This window comes from Xenopus laevis, chromosome 2L, assembly GCF_017654675.1.
Source record: "Xenopus laevis strain J_2021 chromosome 2L, Xenopus_laevis_v10.1, whole genome shotgun sequence".
In the NCBI taxonomy this organism is placed as follows: Eukaryota; Metazoa; Chordata; class Amphibia; order Anura; family Pipidae; genus Xenopus; species Xenopus laevis.
Window position 1 is genome coordinate 174,575,475 of NC_054373.1, and position 22,495 is coordinate 174,597,969.

The window sequence follows — 22,495 nt, forward strand, 5'->3', positions numbered from 1 at the left end:
CCCAAAAAAAAATGTGAAAAAAAAATAATTAAAAAAAAAACAAAAAAAAAAACATTGGCGGCAGGGGCCCCCTTATAAGTTAAAAACAAATTGGGACCCCAAAACAAAATGTAAAAAAAAAAAACTGGTGGCAAGGGGCCCCTTACGAGTTAAAAAAAAAAATTGGGGCCCAAAAAAAATGTTTTAAAAAAAAAGATTGGTGGCAGGGGCCTATAGAATATTAAAATAATACATTGGTGGCCAGGGGATTAAAAAAAAAAACACAAACTGGTGTTCAGTAGAATTGAACTCATGGCTTCAGTACTTCAACTTCGCCTTCTTTCGTGACTTAGGGTCTTTTCACCGCTTCAGGACTTCAATTTCGGCTGTTTTCGTGACTTCGGGTCTTTGCGCTGCTTCAGGACTTCGGCTTCGGCTGTTTTCGTGACTTCGCGTCTTTTACATGTCCCTCTATGGAGAACTTAAATGGAAAAATCTCCTTACTAAACATTTCCTTAGTCACCTCCATAAATAAATAAATAAATAAATATAGAAAGAGAGAGAGAGAAACATAAATCATTTGTGATTGAAAAATTGGTTTCCTAAGAAAAGACCCCTTTCAAGCACTGTGGCCTGTGCACAAGAAGGGAGCTCCTGGCAGGTAGGGTTGCCACCCGGCCGGTATTTTACCGGCCTAGCCGGTAAAATACCTGCCAAGGCCGGGGCCGGTATTACAAATTTACCGGCAATGTAGCTGCCGGTAAATTTGTAATACTATTCAAAAGAGCCCTCGGCCTGCCCCCAATCCCCTTGAACTTTGCTTTTCTTTTGGTTCTTTTAGCGTCCGTGGCGCGGCCTCGCCCCCTTTGACGTCATGGCCCGCCCCTTTGTGCCCCCACCAAGGGGCAAAGAATTTTTAAAAAGGTGGCAACCCTACTGGCAGGTCCGGACTGAGAATTAAAATAGGCCCTGGCATTTCAGGTACACAGAGGCCCAATCAGCCTACATAGAGGCCCAAACTTTCTCCATCAGCCCACTAAATACTGACTTTATATGGGACCTTATAGCAGCCCCTCTGGCATTTGCCAGAACCCACAGATTGCCAGTCTGGGCCTGGCTCCTGGTGTAGGCTGCTGGGGCATGCGTATAACTCGCTATGCACATACCTGTGATGTAGGGTTGGGGGTAGGGTTGCCACCTGGCCGGTATTTTACCAGCCTGGCCGTTAAAAATTATGGCTGATCCCAATGTTATTAATAGGGAAAAAAGATAAAAATATAGGAAGGCCGGTATTTTTTTCCAGAAAAGGTGGCAACCCTAGTTGGGGGACATGTAGGGTTGCCACCTAGCCTGTATTTTATCAGCATGGCCAATAAAAATGATGGTTCATCCCAATGTTATTAATAGGGAAAACAGAGGAACATGCCAGCCCAGTGCATGGCTTTTCTTAGAAAACGATAGGCACCTTTTACTTAACCTTTCCAAACTCAAATTATCACCCTCTGCCAATCACACCACCGATAATAACACAGCAGAAATGGTGATCTCTTCGACAAGTTATGGCAGCAATTAAGCCGACGAACTTGCACTATTACATATACACTGATGGGTGTAGATACTCAAACATGGGCATATTATATATAGGCCCTAAAGCTTTTTCTTGCAGCAGGAAGTTGCCAATTTTTGGGGGGAAAAAAATAACTGCCCATCCTATATCTGCTACATTTCTTTCCTGTTCATAACACTGGCATCAAATGCCAATTTTACTGCAAACTGTCAGCCAGGTGGCACTTGCAACCCCCTGTCTTTTGCCCAAGAGTTCCTATGTAAACACAAATTGTGTGAATAAAGCACAAAGCAGTCTGAAGCCCTGCGTAGGGATTTTAATGATGCTTAAGTCAGGTGTTATATTTCACATTGACTAGTACACACCGTATTATTCAATACAGTGCCACAACAAACATGGCCGCTGACAACGTCCAATCAACAGCGACGTCCTCTTCATTATGTGACGCGTTCACCAAGCGCCGGAAGTTTCCCAGTGGAAAGAGACCATCGCCGGGGATTGTTGTGACGCCGATCGCTTGGGATTTGGGGTTGAGGCGCTGTTACGGGTGAGGGAAATCAGTCGTTCGGTTGAGGTCGAGTTCAGGCTCCACGTGGGGAGAGTGTGATCTTATTTTAGTGAGAGAGGATTAAGGCTTGGAGCGTAGGCAAGCTATCTGTTGTAGCGCTGCTATATACTGTAGCCCAGCGTGTCTCACACTGAGAGGCCTCAACAAGTCTGAGGGAAGCCCCAGTGGCCTATTTACTCTTATGATTGGCGTCATCAACTTCTATCTGAGAGCAGAGTCATACACAGGCCATGTAAACCCCCAAATAAATGTTTTTCTAGTGAAAGTCTAGTCATTTGTAATGGTTTGAGAGTTACATGTAAATACATCTGCTATTGGAAGTCTTGTCTGCCCTTTCTCTTCTCTGCACTGCTGCTTCTGACTCTTGAAAAAAGAGTTGCATAAGCTCCGCAGCAATTTTGAACTGGTGTTTGTATTTGTGTGTGTGAAACAGTTGTGTGAAAGATGACAACCGCAGCCAGGCCAACGTTCGAACCCGCGAGGGGCGGCAGAGGCAAAGGGGAGTCGGATCTCAGTCAGCTGTCCAAGCAGTATTCCAGCAGAGACCTCCCGTCTCACACAAAGATTAAATACAGGTACGGGATTGGCAAAGGCACAGGAGATCTTTAGTTGGGGAGCAACACAAGCATGAAAAATGTTCCTGGGGTGCCAAATATGAACTTTGAAGTCAAATGTGACTTTACTTTCAGGTATAGAATTGTCCTGTTAAGTGCAAGACATAGTAAAACCATACAATTGAAACAATAGTCCTAAAGTATGTTAAAGGGATACTGTCATGGGAAAAGAAAATAAATCGGTTAATAGTGCTGCTTCAGCAGAATTCTGCACTGAAATCCATTTCTCAAAAGAGCAAACAGATTTTTTTATATTCAATTTTGAAATCTGACATGGGGCTAGACATTTTGTCAATTTCCCAGCTGCCCCTGGTCATGTGACTTGTGCCTGCACTTTAGGAGAAAAATTAAATATAAAAAAATCTGTTTGCTCTTTTGAGAAATGGATTTCAGTGCAGAATTCTGCTGGAGTAGCACTATTAACTGATGCGTTTTGAAAAAAACATGTTTTCCCATGACAGGATCCCTTTAAGCGCAAGTGCTATTTACTAAACTAACCTGCTGATTTTCTGAAAATTAATAGTGCCGACAGCCCCAGGGTCCGAAGATTGACAGTGCAGACATCCTATCGGGTGCATGGTGGGAGGGCACAGTTGTATCGCATTATACAGTATTGTTATTTTCATTGCAATTAAATGTCAGCAGCAACCTGTCTTATATGCAGCCTTAAAGTGATACTGACACGTTCCTATAAAAATAGGATTGTGTCGGTGAAAAGAAGCTGCACGAGAAATATAAGCAGCTAAAAGCTCCCCAAAGCCGCCCAGCCCAGCGAACCGTAATAAAGGCGACACTCCGACACCATTAAATCATCTTGCTGAGTTGTATCAGTCATCATGGGCTGGGGACAGCGCAATCCCTCCATAGGCTGAAGTCCTTTTTATTCATTTGTAATTAGCCCCCAGCCCAGCGTCACTGAAACAACTATATTTCTTGTGCAGCTTCTTTTCACTGTCGTCTTTTCTGAACAGGAGCGGAAGTGGAGTTTCGGTAAGTTATTTCTTAATAAAGGCTTTGCAATTTTAAAGTTTCATTTGTCTTGGTGTTTATTTTTCGATGTATACTAACAATAAAATTTGTTTGATGTTACTGGTCCTTTAAAGGAAAACTATACCCCCAGAGTGAATACTTAAGCAAACTGTAATATATATCAATATTGCCCTTTTACCTTGTCTTTAGCTACCATTTTGTCATTGTCTGGGTGCTGCCTCAGGAAGAAGTGTGGGAGTAAAAGACAGAACTTTGTCCATTAATTGGCTCATGTGACCTAACATGTATGTGTGTCCTTGGTTTGTTTGTGTGCACCGTGAACCATATGGTCCCAGGGATCTTCCCTTAGTACTTAAAATGAAAATTTTCTATTTAGGATTAACTGATGGCACATACTACTGAAAAGTTATATTATCATGAAAATGGTTTATTTACACAAAGCAGGGTTTTACATTTGAGCTGTTTTATGCAGTGTATTTTTATAGAGACCTATGTTCTTTGGGGGTATAGTTTTCCTTTATAATGCAAATTTTAAAGGATCTATTCCCATCTACTACAGTAGATTCAACTCTAGCTGAGCACTATATGCAAGGGGTTTGTGGGTTCTTCCTGTGTTTCTGGGGGTTTTCTTAAACACTCCAAAAACATAGGCAGGTTAATTGGCTTTTTTTTTTAAAAAACAAAACAAAAAAACTATACCTATTGGCAGGGACTGATTTGAATGATGATGAATCTATGTAAAATACTATTAATAATACTTCTATCATCCCATGCTGCTTACCCATTCACCCACTGATTTATTCTTTTAGCAGTCCCATCCTTTGGACATATTTAATAATGCAAACGGTATTATGTTTGATTAGTCTCATTGCTTTTTACAGGGGCATGCAAATAAAAAGATTGGTTGCTTAAAGCAAAGCTCAGTGGTTTTGCAGATTGCTTTATACTGAATAACAGCAGAAATAGAGAGCCTTTTGGAAAGTAATATTGACACCTTACCTTGCAGTTTCATGTCCCTAGATTTTGCTGATGACCACAAGCCATTGGAAGGTATCCGCTAACCAAAAGTCAACATCTCCATTCTGCATCACTTCAGAGTCTATTCAACTGAAGTAGCATATCTAATCAAAGCATATGGCTAATTAACCCGTAATTGCTTATTCTGTCCCTGTGATAAAGAAAGGGATTAAATACTTGTCACATCTGGCCATCTCTGTGGTTGTTGAATACTGACAAGTTTGTGTAATTGTTGGTAACTGGGGGTTAATCTTGTCACAGTGTCAGCCAATACCAGTGACTTCTTGTGCTATACCGGCAGCCAGTGCTGAATATGCTGTTTATTACTCTGCTTCCCTAATGGGTACCAAGGAAGTTTTATGGTGGGCAAAGGAAAAATATTTAGTCCAAATATAGGAAAAAGAATGTTTTCTAACACTATGAACACTTGCTGTGTCTCTAGACAGACCACTCAGGATGCCCCAGAGGAAGTGAGAAGCCGTGACTTCAGGAGGGAACTTGAGGAAAGAGAACGTGTTGCTGTCAGAGATAAGAACAGAGACAGACCAACAAGAGGTAGGATTCCCCCATACTTTAAGGACCACGCTAGGCTATGGGCACACAGGCTGAAGGCTCTGGCTGTTGGCCGATGTGAGTAATTTTCCAGGCTGAGAGAAGCAGACCTGCTCAGGGCCTCTGCTCCATTGATTTTAATCCGATCAGTGTGCGTGCACTTACACACAGTGGAGCTGAAGCTGAGAGCCTGGAGATGCCTCCTTTTGCATATTAGGGTTGTCCTCAGCGGATCGGATTTAAATGAATGGAGCAGGGGCACTAAGCAGATCTACTTCTCTCAGCCTGCAAAAATACTCAGGTTGCCAACAGCCAGAGCCTTCAGCATGTGTGCCCATGGCCTTATGGAGAGCTCAGCCTGGGGTCAACTTTGTTCACATGTAGTATTAACAGACGTATAAACAGCAAAAAGTCCTAGAGGTCAATACTCACTACAGGCTGGGTGCAAAGCACAGAAAGCCATAACTCCTGCTCCATAACTGAGCACCTACCCAAAATGCAGTGCAAGGACCTAGACTTGTCAGCCCTGTATTTAGGAGAGGTAAGCAGGAGGAGGAGTCCCCCTCCCCTATAACTCGTACACCATTTAAGCACTCATATTAGGGAACTCTGGTGGGTGCACAGGAGCCCTACAGCAGAGGTTAAGGACAAGGGTGCCTTGGATGCTCAGGGCCTCTGTTCTGCGCCTCCCACCAGATTTTGAATCGGGCATGAGGTGCAGAGCCTAGGTATGTCTCAGACACAAGTGATTACTGAATAAGTACTAAGGGTGCTATACTTAATCCTCTAGGGTTTTAGCACTTGTGTCTGGGATGTATATAAAGTTTAATGTTGGAAATGATGCTTAGCTGCAAATTAATGTGTTACTTCCAGAGCTCCCTTTAATGTTGTACCTACACATGCAACTGACTTGTCTAATACATTAACACAACATTGATGAAGTGATGGAAATAACAGGTGTTTTGTTTGATGGCTTACTTGCATCCATGCACCTAGTATTTTGCACCTTAAAGGAACAGTAATGTCAAAAAATAAGTGTTTTAAAGTAATGAAAATATAATAGTGTTGCCCTACACTGGTAAAACTGCTGTTTGCTTAAGAAACACTACTATTGTTTATATAAATAAGCTGCTGTGTAACAATGGGGGCAGCTATTCAAAGGAGAAAAGGCTCAGGTTACACAGCAGATAGCAAATAAGCTCTGTCTGTCTAATGGTGTTATCTGTTATCCACTATTTCACCTGTGCCATATAGCCGTTTTTCAATTTCCGCCATTGCTATACAGCAGCTTGTTTATATAAACTATAGTAGTGTTTCTGAAGCAAACACATCACTTTTACCAGTGCAGGGCAGCACTGCATTATATTTTTATTACTTTAAAGCACTTTCATTTTTTGTTGTTACTGTTCCTTTAAAAATAGCATTTCATTGCATCAAATTATGCAGTTACCCTTGCATATGAGCCCATAGCTGTTTGGTCTTTAAAGTTCAATTATTATTGAAAAAAGGTAGGCTATATATATTGCATGTATTAAACCCAATATCTTTTTTTACTTATTTTATTTTAGAGCATACGTCTTCTGTGTCGAAGAAACCTCGCCTAGATCAGATTCCAGCAGCAAACCTAGATGCAGATGATCCACTCACAGATGTAAGCAGAGCACTAATTACCTAAACACTTGTTTGAGTTTTAAATTGGGTCACTGCTGTGTGTTGTTAAAGCACACAACATATTTTATGGTCTACTGTGGTACATGGTTTGTGTCTTTTGTTATATTTTTAACACTGATGTAAAAACAGTGTGTAATTTCCCATAATTCGGCACCTGCTTTTGATAGAATGGCAAATAAAGAGTTTGTTTCCCTGGGCTGCAGGAAGATGCAGATGAAGACTCTGATGAAGACAGTGATGATGACACCGCTGCACTCCTTGCTGAACTAGAGAAAATTAAGAAGGAGCGGGCAGAGGAGCAAGTCCGGAAGGTATGGAAACCTCTGTGCTGTATAATGGCTGCCAATGTAACTGCAACAGTAACATATTTCTCTAATTGTGATCTGCAGGTAGCCCTGATACCCGTCGGAACCGCGGATTTACCCGCAGGTCATTTGGGTTCATGCCGACCCTGCACATCCATTTGGGTGCGGGTTGAGCTCTTCTTCCTGCTCTCCCCGCCAGTAAGAACTGCCGGCTTCCGACTTCCTGCTTGATTTTTTTAAAGACGCGTGCCTCCTGGCCCGTCCCTTTTGTGATGGCTGGGTGGGTCGGCACATGCCTTAAAATGGAAGCAGGAAGTGGGGCGAGTTGGTGAAGGGCGTGTTAATGTCGGGTGCAGGTATGGGACCTGTTATCCAGAATGCTCACAACCTGGGGGTTTTCAGATAACAGATCTTTCTGTAATTTTGATCTCCATACCTTAAAGGACCAGTAACATCAAAAAAATTTTTTAAAAAATTCGTTAGTACACAACGAAAAAAAACACATACACAAATTATACTTTAAAAAAGCAAAGTCTTTATTAAGAAATAACTTACAGAAACTCTGCTTCCTGTCTTCTACAGAAACGGCGAAAGGGCGACCATCCATTGAGCGGTGCTTGATTTCTCCTCCCTGGCTCTCTGCTGCTGGATCCTTCAGCTGCCACATTCTGTGTTTCTGTAGTGCAGCGGCGCTTCCAGCAGGAACTTGAGGCGGATCTGCGGTGCCGGTGTTCCTATGGGCCATGTTCTCTCTCTCATTGCTCTGCATCCAGCTGACTACAAGTCCCTGCGTCCCACTGCCGGTAACACTTTGGGAGAAGCTGCCCAGCAGATGGGACGGATGCATGGTGGGACTTGTAGTTTTGTCGGTAGCTGCGAAGCGCCAGAGGGAAACAGTTGCAGCGGGTGCGCGCAGCTGCGAGGGCTCTAGGACGCGCTACCGGTTGTCCCAGCAAACTGTGAAGAGAACCCCCAAATACCTCCGGTCCCCCCTAAATACCTTGGCGCCCCCTTCCAAGTCTTCTTTCTCCACTTGCCACGCAGCCGCCCTACAGGGAACTGACCTGGACTCACCTCCCTGGGCGGAGGGGGATCTGGTAGGGCCTGAGCTGTTACATCAGTGATAGAGAGAACATGGCCCATAGGAACACCGGCACCGCAGATCCGCCTCAAGTTCCTGCTGGAAGCGCCGCTGCACTACAGAAACACAGAATGTGGCAGCTGAAGGATCCAGCAGCAGAGAGCCAGGGAGGAGAAATCAAGCACCGCTCAATGGATGGTCGCCCTTTCGCCGTTTCTGTAGAAGACAGGAAGCAGAGTTTCTGTAATTATTTCTTAATAAAGACTTTGCTTTTTTAAAGTATAATTTGTGTATGTGTTTTTTTTCGTTGTGTACTAACGAATTTTTTTTAAAAATTTTTTTTGATGTTACTGGTCCTTTAAGTCTACTAGAAAATCATGTAAACATTAAATAAACCCAATAGGCTGGTTTTGCTTCCAATAAGGATTAATTACATCTTACTTGGGATCAAGTACAAGCTACTGTTTTATTATTGCACAGAAAAAGTGCAATAAAATCATTTTTAAAAATTTGTATTATTTCATTATAGTGGAGCCTTTCCGTAATTTTGAGCTTTCTGGATAACAGATCCCATACATGTACTGGCATAGACACCATCTAAAAACTCTCAGGAAGCAATGCTATAAACACAGGGTTATGGGAAATAGCTCATAGTACAAGTTGATCCAGGGACTGGTCCCATTGCCATTTTGGAGTCAGAAAGGATTTTTTCTCCCTTTGAGGCAAATTGGAGAGACTTCAGATGGGGGTTTTGCCTTCCTCTGGATCAACTTTTTTATTTTCAATATGATATAAACTATCTGTTGCTTAAGTGTTCATTTTAGGGGTATAGTTTTCCTTTAACCAGTGCAGGGCAACCATTCATACAAAACCCTTTCATTTGTTAGTGTTACTGGTCCTTTTTGGCCCAAGAAAACCTTCCGGAGACACAACAATTACAGCCCATCCTGATAAATATGGGAATATAACTGAACAACTTTGAGATACAATAGGAACCCTGAGATAGTAACACAAACCTCGGACATAAAGTTGAATGTTCCTTTTCATAAAAGAACACTGTTCCTTCAATATTCTAAGTGGGTTTATTTTTTATTAATTCCTTGAACCCCATCAGAATGTAAAGCAATGCACTGGCAGACTAAGGGTGGTGTAAAAATGTTGCCCTATTAATCTCAGTCTCCTTGCATTTGTCGGAAATTGCTGAGGGAATAGGAATCGGCGCGGTGCTGAAGAAACATGCAGATTTATCAGGAGGACGTCATTTGGGCTCTTTGATTGCGGATTCTCTTTATTCTCTTTGCAGTGGCCGAATGCATAATTAAACACACGCCTTGGGCTGCAATAGAAATATTGTGTGACGCCAAGAGAAGTGTGTGCCTCTGCCTGTCAATCAGTCTGACCCAAATACTGACTTGAAACTTATACTTGTGCACTTACCAACGAGACTGAGAGGGCAAAATCTAAAGGGGAAGTTGCCTTGATATGTATCATTTAGACCAGTGATCCCCGACCAGTAGCTCGTGAGTAAAATGTTGCTCATCAACCTCTTGGATGTTGCTCCCAGTGGCCTCAAAGCAGGTGATTATTTTTGAATTCCAGGCTTGGAGGCAAGTTTTGGTTGTATAAAAACCAGGTGCACTGCCAAACAGAGCCTCAATGTAGGCTGACATCCACATAGGGGCTACTAAATGGCCAATCACAGCCCTTATTTGGCACCCAGGAACATCTTTCATGCTAGTGTTGATCCCCAGCTCCTTTTACTTCTGAATGTTGCTCACGGGTTCTAAAAGTTGGGGATCCCTGCTTTAGAGAGAATCTTCAGCCAGTTCCTGAGAATCCCTCAATGAGTTCAACGCTCCTGTTTCTAAGTTGTACCTTTGCATGTGTTAAAGGGGTTGTTTACCTTTGTGTTAACTTTAAGTACGTCGTAGAGAGTGATATTGTGAAACAATTTGCAATTGGTTTTCATTTTTTATTAGTAGTTTTTGACTTATTTAGCTTTTTATTCAGCAATTCTTCCATTTTGCTGTTCCAGTGATCTAGTTGCTAAGGTCAAAATTACCCTAGCAACCATGCATTGCTTTGCATTTGAGACTGGAATATGAATGTAAGAGGACCTAACTATAAAGATGAGTACTAAAAAGTAGCAATAACAATACATTTGTAGCCTTACAGAGTATTTACTTTATAGATGGGGTCAAAGACCCTCATTTGAAATCTGGGAAGAGTCAGAAGAAAAAAAACTATATAAAATAAATAATGGAGACCAATTGAAAAGTTGCTTAGAATTGGTCATTCTGTAACATACTAAAAGTTAACCTAAAGGTTAATAATAATAATAATAATATAATTTTATCCGCAAAAGTAAGGCAGCAGACTGGAATAGACCACTAACAATGGGAAGATCTATCAGATCGAAAGGATAACATAAATAAAGCAATTTCAATAATATATAAATTATTACTGTCTAATATTTTTGTAGCACATAAGGAATGGGAAAGAGATCTTAATATAACAATGACACCCATAACATGGGATAAGATTCTCTGATTCACATAAATCATCTAGAGCTGCAACTAATAATGGAAATGAACTATAAATCAGCCACTAGATGGCGCCACACCCCAGCTAAACTAAAACAAATATTTCCAAATAGTTCAGATAGATGCTGGAGATGCGACCGAGATACAGGTACACAAGCCCATATCTCTGATTCCAAGACCCTGGAAGAAAGTATCCTTAAGTTGTGGAAACACTTAGTAGCGGAAACTAGAAAAATGGAAGAGATGACGCATATATTACACAATACAAGTAAAATATACTGGAAAATTTGGGAACCCTGGTTATCCTTTTTGAAAAAGGTAGAGTCTTGTATAATATCACTATAAAGAGTTAGAAATACTATGTTAGATGTTATAATGTAGACTAAATAAAAAAAAAAAAGAAGAGATACTCGAGAATTTGATAGAAAGATTTCCTCTATAGTGATGGGTGAATTCGCGGCCAATTTGTCAGTTTCGCTGCCGGCAAATAAATTTAAAAAATTGATGCCAGCGATGGTAAACGGACAATAAACGGACGCTTATTGACTTTAATTGGCGCCAGGCATCAACTTTGACGCTGGCACCCAATGTGGTGTGAATTTTTCACCAGTTTCGAGAATTTCCTGCAAATTCGTGGCGAAGCGAAACGGGACAAATTTGCCCACCACTATTCCTCTATTTAATTTATAAGGATAAAAAAAAAATGCTGTCATAAAATGTCATTTGTTCATTAAGGAAGTGTATCTTTAAGAATATTTTTCTTTTTACCCCTCCCTTTTCCTTTTTGCTTTCTGTATTCTCCCTCCTTAAAAATGTTTTTGAAAAATTAATAAAAAAAAAGTTAACCTAAGGGTAAAGCTCCCCTCTAAGTCATTCTATGGCTTTTTGCTGACAGGAGTTGGAACAGAAAGCTGAAGAGGAGCGAATCCGCATGGAGAACATCTTGAGTGGAAACCCACTGCTGAACCTCACAGGCCCTGCTGCCCAATCACAAGCCAGCTTTAAAGTTAAACGCAGGTAATGCAAGTCACACTGGATTGTGTAGTAACTGAGCGGAGTTTACCCAGGTTACGCAGCCCGCAGCCTTGTACCCTTCTACCCACCAGCCATCAATAGGCAAGTACAATATATAGTGAATAAAGTCCCCTCTCTTGTAAAATATAAGGATATTCTAAGTTACCGAGGAGTTCCACGACAATATAACTGTTTTTATACAGGTCATGGAACTCCAAGGTCACTTCTAATATCCTCATATTTCAACAGGGGCTACTTTATTTATTATAATACACAAGTTTCAGTGAGTCACGTGACAGAAATGACATCACTAAGCTGCGATTATAACCGATGACCTCACTAAGTATCGTTTATAAGGATATCATTTGCAGGGGTGGGAGGGAAATCGCATGACTTTATCTCGAAACAAGGAACTAAAACATGTTCTCCCCTTCCCACACCTAATTTTTTCGGGAGTTCGGCCGAATCCAAAATAGTTAATTTGGTGCATCCCTATAATAAAGCGCTTTCATCAGTACTGGGCAGCCTTTTAAAGGAGAACTAAACCCTAAAAATTAATATGGCTAAAATTGTCGTATTTTATATAGTGAACTTATTGCACGAAGCTAAAGTTTCAGCTTGTCAATAGCAGCAATGATCCAGGACTTCAAACTTGTCACAGGGGGTCACCATCTTGGAAAGTGTCTGTGACACTCACATGCTCAGTGGGCTCTGATTGGCTGTTGAGAAGCTAAGCTTAGGGCTCGTCACTAATTATCCAGCAGAAAATGAGCTTCCCCTGTAATATAAGCTGATGCTACAGGTTTGCTGATTATTAAATTCTGATGCTAATTGCACTGGTTTCTGTGCTGCCATGTAGTAATTATCTGTATTAATTACTAATCAGCCTTATATTGTGACATTTCTATTCTATGTGTACTGTATATTGTGAGTGGGTCCCTAAGCTCAGTAAGTGACAGCAGCACAGAGCATGTGCAGTGAATCAGCAGAAAAGAAGATGGGGAGCTACTGGGGCATCTTTGGAGACACTTTACTGCTAAAGGGCTTCTAACACTGGTTTCCCTTCTGTCTCAGGTGGGACGACGATGTTGTATTTAAGAACTGTGCCAAGGGAGTCGACGAAATGAAAAAGAGACAAGACAAGAGATTTGTGAATGACACTTTACGTTCTGAATTCCACAAGAAGTTTATGGAAAAGTACGTCAAGTAGTACAGTTTTATGTGCTCCATTTGGAAGACTGGTTCCTTTTCTGGCTGGAGGACTTTAGTTGGACTAGTCATTGTTCTGAGTTCCCCTTCATCCCGCTCAGCACCGTCATGTTTCTTAATTGCTTGTCTTTGTGTGCTCATCAATAAATTCCATTTGTTTTCTACTTTTCTGTTTCAATCATTCTGCCGCCGTGTGTGTTCTGATTTGTTTCTGAATGTTGTATAAAAGTGCTGCCCATTCTGCCCTTGAAACGACCACTAATAAACTCTTGTTTTATTTTATGCAAATCTGTAGGGATGCACCGAATCCACCATTTTGGATTCGGCCGAAACCCTGAATCCTTCGTGAAAGATTTGGCCGAATACCGAACTGAATCCTAATTTGCATATGCAAAATAGGGGTGAGAAGGGGAAAACATTTTTAACTTCCTTGTTTTGTGACAAAAAGTCACGCAAATTCCCTGCCCGTCCCTAATTTGCATATGCAAATTCGGTTCGGCCTGGCAGAAGGATTCGGCCGAATGCTGCTGAAAAAGGCCGAATCCCGAACCGAATCCTGGATTCGGTGGATCCCTACAAATATGAGAAGAGTTGCCATTAGTTTGTGTAGGTTTCCGGGATTCTTTCTACTGTGCTTTATAAAGAGCATGTGCCCCTTAGCAGCCGAATCCCACTTATGTTAGAGCCTCCCATACACTTTGTGACGATTGTTCAGCCCTTAGTGTTACATATTGAAACCAAAAAATAAGGAAAGCACACTCTGTAAATAAATGAAACCGAATTACATGCTAGTTACCCCACATGGCAACAGCATGTCGCCCCCACGCGTTTCGACCTACAGAGGTCTTCATCAGGGGCACAAAAGGGCACAAAAAATTAAAAAAAGGCTGCTTTTTTTTTGATTTTTTTGTGCCCCTGATGAAGACCTCTGTAGGTCGAAACGCGTGGGGGCGACATGCTGTTGCCATGTGGGGTAACTAGCATGTAATTCGGTTTCATTTATTTACAGAGTGTGCTTTCCTTATTTTTTGGTTTCATGCATGATTTTTTGGAAACTACAGATGGGTAGTCTCCTATAGGATTAGCACCTCGCATACATTTACTTTTTGTAGTTTTTTGATTTTTTAATAGGGAATGTGCGCCTTCTATCTTTGATGTTTTCTTAGTGTTACATATTATCAGTGTAGGGCACCGCGGGGCAGGATAGTTGCTCTATTCACTATGCCCCAGAGCAGTCCTGTCCAACTTCAGTGGTACCGGGGGCCGGACGTGGTGGAGGGCCGACAATGGAAGCCGGTGTTGAGCACTCAATGTTTTTAAAGCACACGGTAACATGCTCTGTATGGCACACACCCCCTGTAGGGAAGGCAGTGGCCCTGGGTGTGTCAGCAACTAATAATCCTGACTATGGGACAGGGAAGTACATAAACCCAGGACATTCCTCTAGTCAACTGTCATTTCTCCTGTGCGTCTCTGTTGTCCCATCTGGTTCATGTTGTGTCTGAGTGTAGCACAGTGTGTCTACAGTTACTCATCTGACCTTGAACAAAAAGAGAATTCGGAGTGTCTGGGGGTTCATTAAAATTCATATTTGGTTCCGTCTGCTCCGCGCCGGCTCCATTCCCAGGACAGTGCGGTGCAAGATCAAAGTGCCACGTGCCGCCTGTACATCACCCATTTACTTATTTATTATTCATTCTCCCATTAGAAAACAATGCTGAGTGCGACTGTATTCTACAGCCTTCGTCTGAAGTCCAAACCTCACTATGGGGCATATTTATCAAGGGTCGAATTTCGAATCGAAACAACTTCGAAATTCGAATTTAAAAAGACCAACTGAAAATAAGTCTGGTTTTTTTTTTTTTTTTTTGGTCGAATAGTTCCGTTTTCGATCGAGTAGGTCCGTATTCGGCCGAATTCTAATCGTTCCGATCGATGTAATAGCGCATTCGATCGAATACGATTCGAGGTTTCCCCCCCAAAAAAACGTCGATTTTTCAAAGTCCACCAATTGACTCCAAATTTTAGGAGGTCCCGCAGAGGCTAAAACAGCAATTTGGCAGGTTTAAAATGGCGATTGGTCGGTCGAATTTTTAAAGAGACAGTACATGATAAATTTCGATATTTGAATTTTTCAATTTATTACAAATTCTAATCGAATTCTGACTATTTCCTAGTCGAAGTACACAATAAATAGTTCGAAATGCGAATTTTTTTCATTCGAAAAGTCACCTTGACCTTTGATAAATTTGCCCCTAAGTGTTGTTCCAGAATATCTGGATATGGGGTGAGTAGACCTGAAGCATAACCTGCCACTGTCCTTTCCCATTCCATCTCTGACTGCAGCATCTTCTGATACCCAATTGCCCCATTCACTCCTCAGTAGAAATACAGATGTGCAGCTGTATATCCAGTGCGCAATTTGCTCTGGGTCTAGTCACCTGTAGCAACCAATCAGCCAGCAGCATTTTCCATATTCAAACTACAACTCTCAGCATCCTCCTCTAGATGGAAGCAGGCCCGGATTTGTGGAGAGGCCAACAAGGCCCGGGCCTAGCAGGATTTTAGGGGGCGGCATGCTGCCCAACCACATCCACATTGGTTCAAAAACACTGGAGATGCGCAGGAGATACAATATCTTTTTTAATTTTCCTTGTGCCAATCCCCATTGCATACAATGGTGAAAATTTGAGTGAGTAAAAGGGAGGGATGGGGGCGCCAGCTATGTAAATCTGGCCCGGGACAGAACCACACCATTGGATAGTTAAAGGAGAACTAAACCCCCCAATAAGAAAAGCCCCTACCTACTGCTGTAGATAGCCCCCCCCCCTGCTTCCCCTTAAAGTGTCCCTAACACAGTACTCGCGTATCAGTACAGAGTAAGTGCAGTGGAGCTCATGGGCGACATCTTCCGGATCTCCGGTATTCTTCAGGTCCCCTTCCCTTCTGCAATTTCCGGCACTTTTGGCGCAAGCTACAAACTGGAAGACTGCTCCAACTGCGCATGCGCCAATACGGCGTTCACTTACGGAAGAATACCAAAGAGCCGAAAGATGGCGCCCATGAGCTCCGCTGCACTTTCTCTGTACTGATACGAGTACTGTGTTAGGGGCACTTTCAGGGGTAATTAAGTATACGGGGGAGAAGTGGGGAGGGGACTATCTAGAGTAGTAGGTAGGGGCTTTTCTTATTGGGGGTTTAGTTCTCCTTTAAAAAGGCAGTCTTTATTACATGTTGTTTAGCCATACAGAATTGAGCACACCATATTAAAAACAATAATATAAGCACTGTGTTCATACCATCAGTACTAATACTGTAATAAAGTATATTTAAATGTATATCCGTACATTTAAATATACTATACATATTCCTCGCAAGGAAACTTCAGGTGACTTCGGAATACGAATCGTCGCGCGTGCCATGCCTCAGGCGCAAGACAGAGGTAAGGCATTTGGGGAGATTTAGTCGCCTGGCGACTAATCTCCCCGTCTTTGCGGCGACCAATCTCCCCAAATGCCTTACAAATGCAATAGCAATACATTTTTGGCATTACAGAGCATGGTCAGTGACCCCCCATTAGAAAGATGGAAAGAGTCTGAAGAAGAAGGCGAATCATTAAAAAATGTAATGGAAGACCAACTGAAAAGTTGTTAGGAACAGGCCATTCTATAACATACTAAAAGTTAATGTAAAGGTGAGATTCTTTAAATTAAAACGTTCATTTATGCCAGCGATCAACAAACATATTCACAATCTGCATATGACGTTATTAACCCCAAAAAACATACACCAACTCTGCATCAGTTGTACTCCAGATACCCACAACCTGCCTGTCCCTCTCCAGTATTGACATGTTATATAAACTCTTTTGCTCCATCTGCAAACTGTCAGTTCTGTCACTAGCAGACTCTCCCATTGACTCATTACTGATCTACTGTGTGTGTATTGTATGTACATTCCCCTCTCATTCCCATGTAAATGTGCTGTGGAAGCCAAACTAAAGCTGTTTGTCACCTTGCTGATGTCATCACTTCACTCAGGTACAAGGACATTTCCTGACAAGCCTCACCAAGCAGAGCTTCATTAGTATAGTGGTCAGTACTGCATCCCCTCTGGGGCTGTGACCAGGGTTCGAATCCCTGATGGAGCAGCTGGTGTAACTTTTATGTTGTTGTGATTTATCTCCTTGGTGTTTGTATTTCTTCTCATGTATTTTGGTAATTTTCCAATAAAATAACACATTATAAAATTATTCTGATAGATTAAGCGATAAGACTGCAATGGTCGTTTTTATAATCATATTACTAGCTGCCATATAACATTTTATGAAACAATACATGCAGTATAATAATTGAAATATAACATAAAACACATTCAAATAAATTAACACTGTGGGCCCATTTACTCAGCTCGAGTGAAGGAATAGAATAAAAAAAAACTTCGAATTTGAATGATTTTTTTGGCTACTTCGACCATCGAATTGGCTACTTCGACCTTCGACTATGACTTCGAATTGAACGATTCGAACTAAAGATCGTTCGACTATTCGACCATTCGATAGTCGAAGTACTGTCTCTTTAAAAAATACTTTGACCCCCTACTTCGCCACCTAAAACCTACCGAGGTGCAATGTTAGCCTATGGGGAAGGTCCCCATAGGCTTTCTAGCAATTTTTAGGTCGAAGAAAAATCGCTCGATCGATGGATTAAAGTCCTTCGAATCGAACGAATCGAAGGATTTAATTGTTCGATCGAACTATTTGCGGTAAATCCTTCGACTTCGATATTCTAAGTCGAAGGATTTACATTCGGCAGTCGAATATCAAGAGTTAATTAACCCTCAATATTCGACCCTATGTAAATCTGCCCCTTTATGAACAGAATTAGATATAGTTGAATTGGCCTTTTATATAAAAACAAATAGTTGTCATTAGACAATTCTTATTTAGCTTCTAACTTCTATGTACAAAAATATTGCATTTAGATGAATCCATTGGTTTTCTGACAGTTTTGGTTCAAGACCCCTTTGAGGTGTAACATTTGGTCTGGCCTTAACTAAGAACAAGGTTCTTGCCATCAGACTTCTTTAAATAATCCAAAGGGAGAGGAAATGCCTGAAGGTGGACCAGCTGAGAGGCTCTGAATAAGGGGAAGATCAACGAGTTCTTAAAGTGATCAAACAACGTTACAATTCAAGACCAAGAGCTTCATTTGCTCATCTTCTACTACTGGAAAAGAGAAATCCGGAGTATTAGAAGAATGCTTTCAATTGGTTGATTACTCCTGTTCTGGAGGCAAAGGAACACATTTCATTTACTTTTGAACGAGAAAGTCTTCAGGGAAATGGAGACATTGTAGCTCTGTAGTAAGTTTAGGAAATTCAGAATGAAGTCTTGAATAAAATCCTCATTGTTTCCGCGGCATAAGATGACCACCATGGACATCACAGTTGCATACCACCATATTCCAACCCATCCCCTCAATTTAAGCCTTTTGAGGATTGTGGAAGAGCAACATTTTCAGTTGAAAGCCCTTCATTTTGGCGTGTCACCAGTCCCAAGGGTATTTCCCAAATAATTGGTCTCTCTGGCTGCAGCCTTACATCAACAAGGACTTCAAGTGCTCCATTACCTGGATAACCCTCTTCTGGCGTGATCCTTCTGTGGTACCAAGGACCAGAATTTTTCTGGCCTACATAGTGGTGGACTGATAATGGAAGTCAGTATTGAACACTTCTTTTTTAAAACCACAACCACTTTGAACCACACCAATGTTAGCACGTGAAATGTTAAGACCTTACCCACATTAAGGGTGTTAGAACACCAGAAAATCAAATGGTTGGTGCTCACTGCAGGGATATCACTCATATGTGAAACGTACAGCTTTAGTATTGCCAAAAGGTACTTCCTCATTAGCATAACATGGAGATGTCAGCATGAGACAAGCAGAGCTATGCAATAGCAGCCCAAGTCCCTCCCCAACATATCTCTGCCCCAGCCTAATTAAGTCCCTCCCCCACATCTCTCTGCCCCAGCCTAATTAAGTCCCTCCCCAACATATCTCTGCTCCAGCCTAATTAAGTCCCTCCCCCACATCTCTCTGCCCAAGCCTTATTAAGTTCTGTCCCCAATATTTATATTTATACCCCAATAATCCATAATAATAATAGGTGGTAAAGCACCTGCCAACACCCCCAATTCGCTTAGAACTTCACTTTTTTTCGGCCTTATGACCATTGTACAATATGGCTCCGCCCCTTCTGCATCACTGTAAAGTGGATCTGCCCCCTTTTGCATCACGGAACGCTCCTTTTGTTCCAGGGCCCCCACCAGCCGGTAAAAACTTTGAGAAAAGGTGGCAAGCAATTAGTTAGTGAGGCCCTACTGCCACCGGTTAGGAGTGCTACATGTATTAGTTGCCCATTTATTTTAGATAAACAATTATTCAGTTTAACCAATACTGTGTGTTTATTATTACTGTAATCCTAGTGGGGCCACCCATAGGTGCATTCCCAGATCCAATGTCGGACTGGGCTGGCTGGACACCAGGTAAAAACCCGGTGGGCCCCCAGCTCTTGTGGGCCCCGCTGGCCCAGATCCACACCTGCGCTTCTAAAGTTCTCCCTGCCGTATGCTCGATTGCAGCAGCAGGCCGGAGGGGAGCCTTGAGGCAGCAGCCGTGGTGGGCCCCGGGCCCCCACTCTGATCCTGCCCAGATCCCAGTAGGTGGAGGCACTGCGCTAGTAAGTACCAGGTACCCAGTTTCTCCCAATACCACTGCGGAGTGACTCAGGTTTGTCCTGTGCCATCAGGTAAGCGCCACACATGGAGTGAAACACCGACAAAGGGGTGTCGAAAGGGTTACATGAATTTAAAGATTTAAAGACAACCCCTGTAAAGGGCTGGATGGTGGCTATATTGGAATGAGATGAGTTGGGGAGGTCACAGTAATTTTAAGGACAAGTTAAGCCCAGAAAAGTTAATTTTTATATCCCCTGGATTGGAAAATCACCATGCCTCTTAGGTCACCATTCTTTATTTCACTGTGCAGTTTAAGGTGACGTCTGTGTCATTTAATCTTGTGGGTCGCTGTACCATAAAATGTAATGCTTTGGGTCACTGTGTATATGAATGCTGGGAGTCACTGTGCAATTTAAAGCTAGGTTAAGGTTTCCAGGTCATGGAATGCTGGAATAATGGATCTCTAATAAATGCAGGGTGCAAATACAAGAGTCCCCTGCACTCAACCCATTATCAATATATTTAAGACAATGACATTTTGTGCTACTGCTACTGAAAAATGCCTTACCCTTTAAACAAAACAGGGATTGTTTGTCCATATATTGCAATGTATTTAAGTTGGCCAACTACATCAAAGTCATCCCATATCTGGCCAGTGCTATGGGATGACTTTGACGTAGTTGATTAATCATTATGAACAGCAGGGGGAGCCCCCGCCTTACTTCCCAGACATGCAGAACTCAAGCAGCTTTGTTTATGACGATCCCTAAGCAGCCCAGACCACACTGAGCATGTGCACAGTCTTAGTCTTGCAAAGATGTTTAACAACGTTACAAGATGGTGACCCCCTGAAGCCAACTTTGAAAGCATAAATTATTTGTTTGATTAGGCTTGTGGTGCAGTAAGTTCATGTTTATATTTAGTATACAAAATACAGCATTTCTAGCCTTATTCTATTTTAGACTTTACATGCCCTTTAATTTATACACTGAACTTATTGCACGAGGCTAAAGTTTCAGCTTGTCAATAGCAGCAATGATCCAGGACTTCAAACTTGTCACAGGGGGTCACCATCTTGGAAAGTGTCTGTGACACTCACATGCTCAGTGGGCTCTGATTGGCTGTTGAGAAGCTAAGCTTAGGGCTCGTCACTAATTATCCAGCAGAAAATGAGCTTCCCCTGTAATATAAGCTGATGCTACAGGTTTGCTGATTATTAAATTCTGATGCTAATTGCACTGGTTTCTCTGCTGCCGCATGTTATATATTCAGTAGCGTTCGTTGAGGGGGACGGGCCCTGGTTTGTGACGCGCAGCCGGGCCCCGCCCCCCTCCGTACCGCCGCATTAGCCCGCATTTCTCAGTGGCGCACGGACTGCCGGGGGGCCCTGAGGGGGCGGGCCCATGTTTTTTTATTTTTTATACTTTTTAATTTATTTGCCTTCTTCTTCTGATTCTTTCCAGCTTACACATGGGGGTCACTGACCACATCTTCAAAACAACTGTTCTGTAAGGCTACACATGTATTGTTATTGATACTTTTCATTACTTAGCTTTCATTTCAGGTCCGCTCCTATTTATATTCCACTCTGTTATTCAAATCAGTGCATGGTTGCTAAGGCAATATGGACCATAACAACCAGATAACTGAAATTGGTAACTGGAGATCTGCTAAATGAAAAGCTAAATAACTCAAAAGCCACAAATAATAAAAAATGAAAACCAATGGCAAATTGTCTCCTCATACTAAAAGTGAATGTAGGGAATTAGAGCAAAACCCTGTTAGGCTAGGGAGAAGCTGTTCTTCAGTCCACTAGAACCTGATAGTTGCTGTTTGGACAGGAAAAAGAGCCAAATGGATCCAAGGTTGTGGGAGCATATATAGATACCAAACAATGGACTAATATTATAGCAAACTTCTGTCTTTAAGAAAAGTCCATAAAGAAATCCCAGAGTTGGTGGAAATCAAATAAGGTAGAAATGGTAACTATCTCAATAGCCCAAATTCTAGGAGTCTATCAGTCTGCTCGAGAAAGGGGCTTTGGTCCTAGAATAATGAAAATTCGAGCCATCAACCAGATGCACCCATTAGTTATGAGATTTTTCAGAGCCGTGAACAGAATATGTGATGTCCCTCAAAGAGGTCAGTGTTTCTCCAGATAGGATTTATCAATGGTTTTGGATGCTTTAACTTACTCTCCCTTTGAACCCAAACCATAATTATCTTTGTGGTATCTAATCCAATAGGGTGGCTAAGCTCCAACCTGGATCCCTCAACCTTGCATTTCTCAACTCTTTTCTTCTTGATAAAGTGATGATTTCAAACAAAACTAACGTCTTCCTTTATTTATGGCTAACTCAACATCAGAGATGGAGGTCAGACTGCATTGTCTGGATCTAGCCAGATGTGGAAACTACAAAGGAGATCAGAAGCTTGGACAAGCTATTTGTCATGGGCTAAGAATGGCTCATCAGCTTCCAAAACCACTTTATTATTTTTTAATTAGGACAGCCTATTGCAAATACGCCAGCTTCACAATTCATTAGGGCACACTCAACTGTAGGGGTCCTGGTTTGGCCAGTGGATGGGCACATCTTTTTAAAGTTGTGTAGCAAGCAGCAACCTGGTTATCTCCTCATACGTTTG

The 22,495-nt window shown here is 42.0% G+C and overlaps 1 protein-coding gene across 2 annotated transcripts; it reads left to right on the top strand.

Moving 5' to 3' along the window:
- The first annotated feature begins 2,080 nt into the window (after positions 1-2,080).
- On the top strand, positions 2,081-13,274 carry cwc15.L (CWC15 spliceosome-associated protein L homeolog). 2 transcript variants are annotated; one of them, NM_001092603.1, is given in 7 exon segments: positions 2,081-2,093; positions 2,548-2,689; positions 5,178-5,290; positions 6,856-6,938; positions 7,162-7,269; positions 11,783-11,904; positions 12,976-13,274. In NM_001092603.1, coding segments are annotated over 6 exon segments (693 nt in total). In that variant the 5' UTR covers positions 2,081-2,093; positions 2,548-2,558; the 3' UTR covers positions 13,112-13,274.
- Positions 13,275-22,495: the final 9,221 nt, after the last annotated feature.

Excerpts from the sequence above, each read along its gene's own strand:
- cwc15.L (XM_041580999.1), top strand. The coding sequence starts at position 2,559 with ATGACAACCGCAGCCAGGCCAACGTTCGAACCCGCGAGGGGCGGCAGA. Across the intron at positions 7,270-11,782 it reads CAGAGGAGCAAGTCCGGAAG|GAGTTGGAACAGAAAGCTGA; the intron begins GTATGGAAACCT and ends TTTTGCTGACAG. Across the intron at positions 11,905-12,975 it reads AGCTTTAAAGTTAAACGCAG|GTGGGACGACGATGTTGTAT; the intron begins GTAATGCAAGTC and ends CTTCTGTCTCAG.